The sequence below is a fragment of the Elephas maximus genome, chromosome 3 (assembly GCF_024166365.1).
Source record: "Elephas maximus indicus isolate mEleMax1 chromosome 3, mEleMax1 primary haplotype, whole genome shotgun sequence".
NCBI classification, from domain to species: Eukaryota; Metazoa; Chordata; class Mammalia; order Proboscidea; family Elephantidae; genus Elephas; species Elephas maximus.
The window spans coordinates 240,782-250,339 of record NC_064821.1 but is presented as its reverse complement, the minus strand read 5'-3'; the positions used below and the strand labels follow the sequence as shown (position 1 = coordinate 250,339).

General features: G+C 57.4%; 1 protein-coding gene across 1 annotated transcript; it reads left to right on the top strand.

Annotated features, from left to right (window-relative positions):
* The first annotated feature begins 3,642 nt into the window (after positions 1–3,642).
* ODF3L2 (outer dense fiber of sperm tails 3 like 2) lies at positions 3,643–8,358 on the top strand. The gene is given in 4 exon segments (XM_049881115.1): positions 3,643–3,769; positions 4,458–4,565; positions 5,903–6,016; positions 7,811–8,358. Coding segments are annotated over 4 exon segments (897 nt in total).
* The last annotated feature ends 1,200 nt before the right edge of the window (positions 8,359–9,558 follow it).

Here is a 9,558-nt window from a genome sequence, read left to right as displayed (position 1 = left end):
TGAGGTTGTGGTGACTTGTACACACTCCAAGTCAAGGACACAGCCGTGCAAAGGTCCCGGGGCAGAAACAGATCTGCAACTTTTTTGTCTGTGGCCACGGTAAGAAATTCAACTTACACTGAGACCCAGTTCATACGCGCAGACACACAAACAAAAGCTTCACAGTCATACTTAGCCCTGCTGAAGTATTTTGTTCTCTCATATTAAATGCTGGCCGCAGAAGGGTGGACTGGACCAACTCTTTGAAAAGCTGGTGTATCCTCTAAAGCTCTGTGACTCAGCAATTCCACTCCTGGTGGATACCCCACAGACACGGATCCACATACCCACTGAAGGACAGGGTGTTCATAGCAGGGTTATCGGCAGTAGCCCCAAATGGGAGACCACCTACCAGCTCATCCGTGTGGTATCTTCGCACGATGGAAGCAACCACCTCACACCACCTACAGCCACACCCGAGGGTGGCTGCTTTAGATGTCAGGATGGTGGTTACGGGGAGGGTCTGGGAAGGGCGCAGGAGGATTCGCGGCACCGGAAGTGTTCTGTGGCCTGAGTGCAGCGCTGTTTACACAGGTGTGTTTGGGCTGTGGAAAGAAATGCTGGTTGCAACCCTCGAACTCGGGGTTTCTCTACCGCGGCACCGCTGACATTTGGGGGTGGATCGTTCTCTGGGGTGGGGCGGTCCTGTGCCGCTGCAGGGCGTTGAGCAGCATCTCTGGCCTCCCCCCACCCGATGCCAGTAGGCCCGTCCCCCCCACCACCCAGTCATGACAGCCACGGGCGGGTTCTCCCAGGGTGAGAACGACTGGTCTACACTGATTTACTGGCATGATTTCATAGCACTGTTACCAGGACACCTTCCGCGGCCACCACTCGGTCGTCCCTGTCAGCCCCCCTGCACCCGCGCAGTCGCCTCCGCTCTGCGGCCACCAGAGGGCGCCCGTGAGCACCGCATCGGCCCGTCCCAGCTCTGCTCTCCGCCACGGGCTGTCTGCCCTGAGGCCACCAGAGGGCGCCCGTGAGCACCGCGTCGGCCCGTCCCAGCTCTGCTCTCCGCCACGGGCTGTCTGCCCTGAGGCCACCAGAGGGCGCCCGTGAGCACCGCGTCGGCCCGTCCCAGCTCTGCTCTCCGCCACGGGCTGTCCTCCCCGCGGCCACCAGAGGGGGCCCGTGAGCACTGCGTCGGCCAGTCCTGGCTCTGCCCGCCGCGCTCCGGGGATCCCACCTCCCTGCCCACAGGGCCCTGCTCTGCCTTCCCTGTCTCCTCCCTGCCCTTCCCTCCTCTTTTCTCTCGCCCTTGCTCACTTGCTCCAGGCCCGATCCTGCCTCAGATCCTTTGCACCTGCTCTTCCCTCTGCCTGGAAAGCTCTTCCCCCAGAAGCCTGCATGTCTCCTTCCCCCCTTTCGACTCTTTGCTCAAACGTCTCCTCCAAGTGAAGCTTCCCCTGAACTCCCCATTTCGAATTGCAAACTCCTCACACCTCCAATCCCTCTTCACCCCTGATTTTTCTAAATGGCACTGTTTGCCTCCTCAAGTAATGTGAAGTTTAATTGCCTGTGTCCCCAACAAAAGGAGAGGTCGGGGAACATCCGTGTTTTCTTCACTCCTCTTTCCCCAGCACCTGAGCAGATGGATACTAGTTGAATGAAGAAACGTGGAAAGAGCTGTCTCTTGTCCCTGTGGTCATGCTCAGTTCTGCAGCTAGGACCCTGAGGCCTAGGAGGTGACACCGTGCCTGGGGGAATCCCGCAGCCGGCATCCACACAAGGAACTGGGACCTGGGACCAGGGCGGGAGGCTCCCTTGATCATGCACAGCCCAAGCTTCCTTTTTCTTTCTAATCTGTTCTCCTCTGTCAACAAATCACCCTGGTGGTGCAAACAGTCTGTACTTGACTACTAAGTCAGCTGCACTGACCTAAAGGCTGGCCGTTTGAACCCCTCAGTGGTGCTGTGGGAGAAAGTCTTGGTAATTTGCTTCCATAAAGCTTACAGCCAAGAAACACCTACGGGGCAGTTCTACTCTGTAACACATGGGGTCACCATGAGTTGGAATCAAGTTGAAGGCAATGGGCGTTCTTGTTTTTTTTGGTGAGTGGATCAGATTAGACGGAAAACATGGCTCATTTGCATATACTTTGAATTAATTTGCCTCTATTTACATTCCATTTGCTTGGCGGTTGGTGAAGAGCTTTGAGCAGAGAGAAAGAAGCTCATGACATTAATGGGGAGCCAATGTCCCCAAAAATACAGAAACAGAGAAGCCGTGGAAGAGACGAGAATTTGACAATCTGCTCTGCAGTTTCCCTAAGTCCGTTCTTGGAGCCTGGCATAGCAGTAGCCATCGATGGGGAAGGACATAAAATCCATGTTTGCAGACACATAAGAGCAAACACTCTGTGATCCTCTTGACATGAAGTATCAAGGACAAGCAGCTGCATAGCCACAGAAGCTTATTAGCTGTTACCAGGGGTGGGGGGGTAGCAGTTATTGCTGGAGGGGTACCGAATCTCTGTTCGGGGTGATGAAAATGTCTTGGAAGTAGTGGTGAGGTTGTGCAACATGAATGTAATTAATGTCACTAAGTTGTACACTTAAAATTGGTTAAAATGGCGAATTTGTTAGAGATATTTGTCTTTTTAATTAAAAAATGCTTCTCTGACCAAAAGAAATCTATACTGGGCTGGAATCAGTCCCTGTGGACTTCTGGGAGGTAGTGCGCTGTCCTGAAGGACCAGCAACGCTTTCTCTCCAACTTTACTCCTTCCCCAGGGCCTTTGCACGGGCCGTCCCCTTCCTGGAACACTCTTCTGCCAGGTCTGCACGGGCCACTTCCCTGCCCACCCCCAGGTTTTTGCTGAAATCTCCCCTCTCTAAGTGGCCAGCCTTGCCCTAATAGAGCTGCCGGCACCTGGGCTGCCATCCTGGACCGTGACTCTGCTCTGCTCAACAGGCTCTGCCTTCAGCTTTTGTATCTTCTACCATTCTACAGAATACACTCACTGAATACATTTATTGTTCATTTTCTGTCTGCCCTCTGAGAACTTCAGATCCCTGAGGGCAGGGATCTCTGTCTACCCCAAAATGGAGCCTGATACACCATAGGCACTCAGTAAGTGCGTGTTGGAGGGAGGAAGGAGGGATGCTTGTTGGACCAGGCCCCCAGAGTTGTGAGTTTGCTGTGTGACAATGGGCTGTGCCTCAGTTTATCTAGCAAGGAATGGGGCCAGGCCACCAGAAACCTCGCCAGTCCTGCCTGCTGCCAGGTCCTGGTGTCGTGTTAGTGGCTCCGCTCCCTGGGGCTGGCTCCAGCCTGGCCACCCAGCTCGGTCAGCTCCCTGGGGACCCGCTCTGCTGACACCGGATTCTTGCCTGGATGGTCCAGCTGCCGGAGACACTCGATCCCAGGCTCACTTCCAGGCCAGTGTCCTGCAGCCAGCCCTCTCAGGCCGGGGCCCCAAGACTCCATGCTGGGGGGACAAGGGGCTGTCTGTGTGGCCGAGGGAGGTGTGGTGAGGCCAAGGCTCTGCCAGGCCGGGAGGAGGCTTGAGGGCCGGGGACAGTGTCTGGGTTGTGGCCACCAGAGCCACGGCCACTGAGAAGCAGCTCCAGGCCCTGTGCTCCCTGGCCCTCAACGCTCACCATGGGCACCCTCAGCTGTGACCCTGCCCCACGGTCAACCTCCACGGCCCTGGGCCGGCGGGCCACTGAGTACCAGATCCCCGAGACGGGCCTGCGGAAGTCCTGTGGAGTGGCTGCCCTGGAGACTGGTACAGGGGCATGGGGGGCGGCCCCAGGCAGAGGTTTCTGCCCTGGGAGACATTGTCCTCCTCACCCCCACTTCTGGAATATTCTGGAGCCCAGCCCCAGCCCTGACAAGTTCCTGCCCTCTCCAGGCCTCAGTTTCCTTCCTGGAGATTGGCTGGGAGCATGGGCTTCTGGTGGCCTGGACAGCCGTCCACTGACAGGGTCAGGTGCTCAGGCACCATCCTAGTGTGGAGGGCATGGCCAGACCAGGCTGTGGGGGCCAGACAGGGTGACAGAAGAACTGATAGTGATGCCTGAGGGAGAGGGAACCCTGGGGGCCTGGGTGTGTGTGGGGAGGGGCCTATGGTTGGGTGGTTTGTGGGGGTTGGCTGCACATTCCACCAATGACAGGAGCTGCCTGTGGGGTCTTGATTAGGGCCCTGACTCAGTCTCCCCATCTGTGGTGACCTCACCTCATCTGGGCCCCTCCCCCCATCAGGGTGGTGCTGACACTGGTTCCCCACCTGTCATCCTTGCCAACTCACAATGCGGGCATCACTCACTCTGTGGGAGGGGGGTGGTGGCTGCCTCCTGTCTCCCCCACACCTGCCAGGGCTGGTGGGAGCGGGTGGGGGGATGGAGCTGGGCTCTGGCTGCTTCCCACCTCTCAGGGCCCTGCTCCCCTGGCTGTGACCTGAGGGCCCATTGCAGGCGCAGGGCCAGGCCTGTATGTCCTTCCGTCCACCATCGGCTACGTCCAGCACGACTGCACCAGAGTGGCCAGTCCTGCCTACTCCTTGGTCCGGAGACCCAGTGGGGGTAAGGTGGGTGGCAGTGTGGGGGCTGGGCGACCTGACTAGATGCAGGCCTCCCCCACTGTGAGGACAGAGGCGGGGAGCTGGGAGGATGACCTGGGATGTGCTGATCTGTCAGGGAGCAGAGGGCAGGTGGGAGAGGCTGGAGGAGGAGCTGGATGGTGCAAGGGGCCAGGCCTACCTTAAGAGGTGGGGCTTCAGCATGTTGAGCCTGGATGGCTGTGTCCTTGCCCGGTTAACTCTGAGCCTCAGTCTCCCCCTTGAAAAAGGAAATAACCCTAGATGGGCTACTGTGAGATGCTGTGAAGGAGGGGCTGGCTACATGGGGGTGTGCGTGGCAGCTCTGTGGCACAGCTGCTACCTGACTCTGGTAAAGAATTTTCCCAGCTGCGGCCAATCCTGGGGAGGCCTCAGATTTGTGATGGAGGAGGCCTGGGGTGGGGCTGAGGCTATGCCGTTCCCACCCCGTGGTCCATGCCTATGCTCCAGGTGCTACCTTCTCCCATGGGCTCCCCGAACTCCTATTCATCCTACAAAGCCTGGATCCCATGCCTCCACCTTCAGGAAGTCCTCCCTAGTCCTACAGCAGTGTCAGCACTGCCCCCGGCTCCCCAGCCTGTCTCAGTCTCCCCGTCCTACGCTTGTACATGGGTCAGGCACACGGGCTTCAGACACGCGTATTTGCCTGCACAGAGTATGTCAATCAATTAACACTTGCCAAACCCACTGCACACACATGCTTGCATATATATGTCTGAATACGCTGAAAAATAGTAACAAAGACAGTCACAGTAATAGACCCCACTGGTCAAGTGCCAGGCGCTGCCACCACCTCTTCCGTTTTCTCACTTTTTATCCTTCTCATCCTACAAATGAGGGAAACAAGGGTTAGACAGACTCTGAGGCTTGCCTGAGGACACAGCCTCTGAGAGGCCCTGTGGGATTTGAACACTGGCCCCTCTCAGGCTCGTTACAAGCACACAAGCCACAGCACTAAAACGCCTCCTTGGAACTGGACCTTTGCTCAGGGCCTAGTTACTCTCAGTCTGTGCACAATCCTAATAACCCAGACTGGCCCCAGCCCATAGCAGGAGGGGTCCGCAGGGGTGGGGGCCGCTACAAACTGCAGCACAGCAGCCTTTCAGAGGGATCGCTTTGACAGTGAGAGAAATCTCAGTCTGACAAACATGAACCAGAGACCCCTCGTTGCTTTGGAGTCTCTGTCTCCAAGAGGGGCTGGGGGTGGCGTGGGGCCGGTAGAAGTGTCTCAGGAATAAGGGGACACTGAGGGCTGGGTGATGGGCAGCGCCACCTACAGGGGTGCCGGGCACCTCTTCCCAGCACTCCCTGAGGACACCAGCCCTGGGCCAATCTACTTCCTGGACCCAAAAGTCACGCGTTTTGGCCGCAGCTGCTCCCCTGCTTATTCCATGCAGGGCCGGGGCAAACCTCGGGGTGAGTACTGTATGGGGCTCATGGTCTCAGCACTTTTCCACCTTTGCCTCCCCCTTTCCCTGTGTCTTCGGAGCCCTTAGAATCCTGGGTCTGGAATAATAAAATCCAAGGAGCACAGAAGAGAGGCCACAACTCGAACGCCCATGAGAGAACCTGAAGGGCTGCACGCATGGTGCTGTGGGGGCAGCTGGGACACATTCTCAGTGTCAGGAGTACTGGGGCTCAGTGGGGACTGCGGCAAACTGCAGGGGTCCCCTTCACAAGCTCTAAGTGCTTCCTTTCACCTAAAGCACCTGATTTGATTACCTGGCTCCATCCTCTCATCCGCCTGCCCCTTCATCTTTTGACCTATTACCCATTCACTTGCTCAGTCACTGATCCATCCATTCATCCATCTATCTACTCACCCACATACCCAGCCATCCATCATCCCATCTGTCATTCCACCCACCCATCGATCCATCAGTCCGTCCATCCATCCGTCCGTCCGTCCATCATCCATCCATCCATCCATCCATCCATCCATCCATCCATCCATCCATCCATCCATCCATCCATCCATCATCCAGCCATCCATCATCCCATCCGTCATTCCACCCACCCATTGATCCATCAGTCCGTCCATCCGTCCGTCCGTCCATCCATCCATCCATCCATCCATCCATCCATCCATCCATCCATCCATCATCCAGCCATCCATCATCCCATCCATCATTCCACCCGCCCATTGATCCATCAGTCCGTCCATCCACCCATCCGTCCGTCCATCATCCATCCGTCAGTCTGTCCATCTGTCCGTCCATCATCCATCCATCCATCCATCCATCCATCATCCATCCATCATCCATCCATCCATCATCCAGCCATCCATCATCCCATCCGTCATTCCACCCACCCATTGATCCATCAGTCTGTCCATCCGTCCGTCCATCCATCCATCCATGCATCCATCCATGCATCCATGCATCCATCCATCCATCCATCCATCCATCCATCCATCCATCCATCCATCCATCCATCCATCCATCCATCCATCCATCCATCCATCCATCCATCCATCCATCCATCCATCCATCATCCCATCTGTTATTCCACCCACCCATTGATCCATCAGTCCGTCCATCCGTCCGTCCATCCATCCATCCATCATCCAGCCATCATCCAGCCATCCATCATCACATCCGCCATTCCACCCACCCATTGATCCATCAGTCCGTCCATCCATCCGTCCATCTGTCCATCCATCCATCCATCCATCATCCAGCCATCCATCATCCCATCTGTTATTCCACCCACCCATTGATCCATCAGTCCGTCCATCCGTCCGTCCGTCCGTCCGTCCATCCAACCATCTTTCCTTCCACCCACCAACTGATCCACCTCTCCGTCCGTGGACTCAATCCATCCATCCATTCGCTGCTCTCTCAGCCACCCACTCACCATCCATCTACTCATGTGTCCACACAAGCAAACATGTGTTCAGCCAACTGTGAGGAGCTGAGGTTGGTTAACTATGTCCTTGCTTTTTATGAGATTCCAGCCTGGCGGTGGACCTAGACCCAGACGAGGACCACCGTGTCTCTCCGTGGTCATGTCTGGAGGGAGGGCGGACCAGGGCAGGGGGACCCAGGAGGGGGTGCCTGGAGGGAGGGCATCAAGGTGGCGGAGATGGGGGGAATTTGAGCCTTGCAGAGGCTGGGGGACCTGAAGGAGAATGGACCATGTGTCTGGAGGTCCGGGAGGGAGGGAAGAGATAGGGGCCTCTGCAGTGCCCACTCTGCAGTCCTCCCACAGGTCTGGAGGTGACGCCAGGCCCAGGCGCCTACAGCCCGGAGAAGGTGCCCCCCGTGCGCCAGCGGACGCCACCGGCTTTCACGCTGGGCCCCCGCCTCTGCCCGCAGCCACTGGACACCTCGGCCCCTGCCCCCAATGCCTACACCCTGCCCTCCCTCTGGGGCTCCCAGGTCTTCATTAAGCCTAGCAGCCCCAGCTACACAGTGGTGGGCCGCACACCCCCTATCCGCCCCTCACAGGACCCGGCGGAGATACCAGGCCCGGGGCAGTATGACATCCCCGACCCCAATGCCTACCAGCACCGCCGGCCAGCCTTCACCATGCTGGGGCGGCCTCGCGCACCACGCCTGCCTGACACAACGCCAGGCCCTGGCACCCACAGCCCAGAGCAGGTCACAGTGCACAAGGCCAGGGCCCCAGCCTTCACCATGGGCATCCGTCACTCCAAGCGGGCTGTCACCGTGGCTGGGAACACCACACCCTGACAGCCCATGGCTGCAGGGTGCTTGCTACTGCATCCAGACAAGCCTTGGTTTCCCCCGCAGTAAAGTGGGGTATGGGTGGGTCCTGGCTTTGTCTGGAGAAGGCTCAGAGAAGCCACAGGAGGGGCCCAGGGAAAGCCGCCTCTGCCCCCCCCTTTTCTGAATTGTCCGAGGCCCTTCTAGGTCACCATCCTCTGTCAGTCCCTGGGGGCTGTGACCCCGAGGCCCTGCATGGGTTGCAGGGTGAGCCTCCTTCCACCGCCCCAGTTTCTTCTCCTGGTCACACCAGGCCAGGCCAGGTGGGGAAAGGGACACCCAGCCCTCCCCAGCTGCTGGCGGGGAATGAGTTTCCTGTGTCCTAGAACTCTGCGTCTGCCCCCTAGGGCCTGGATCCCTGATGCAGCTCCGGTTTCCACCAAACTTGGGCTCTTCTCTCAGCCTCCTGGAAGCAAGGTGCCTGTCCTGGGTTAAGCCCCAATCAGGCTGGAAGCAGCCCCGATGCCCCTGTCCACCCACCATCTAGAGTTGCCTGTCAATAAATCGCTGCTTGGCACCAATAATGGTCAGCATCACACATGTACATCCCCATGTCATAGGGAGGAGACCTGGACACTGTCCCCCAGAGCCAGACCCTGACTGTCTAGCCCTGGGGGGTCCGGGTGGGACTAGGGGAGGGACCTGGGGCTGGGGGGCCAGAGGTGGAGCCAGGGCTTTGAGTGGGAAAGCCAGGCAGGCTTCCTGGAAGAAGGGGCATTGAAGCTGCGTTTTGAAGGATGTGTAGGAGCTCAATGTATCCTGATAGCTGCCAGATATGTACCAGATATTGATAACAAAAACAAACCTGTGGCTATTGAGTTGATTCCGACTCATAGTGACCTAAAGGGCAGAGTAAAACTACCCCATAGAGTTTCCAAGGAGCGATTGGTGGATTCGAACTGCCAACCTTTTGGTTAGCAGCCATAGCTCTTAACGACCACACCACCAGGGTTTCCAGATGTTGATCAAGGTCATCTAAATTTCATAGCAACTTGGGAGGCAGGTGATGTTTACAGAGAGAAATGAAGCTTTAGAGAGACGGGACATTTGTCCAAGGGCACTCTGGGAGGAGAACAACCTGGGACTCGACCCCCCCCCCCATATCACTCTGATGGCAAGGTTTGAACCCTGGCCATCAGGCTCCATTCCTGCCACTCTTTCCTAGGGAGAGGAAGGAAATACATGGGTTGGTGGCATGTCACCAAACCCTCTGTGAGCCCCCCACCCATG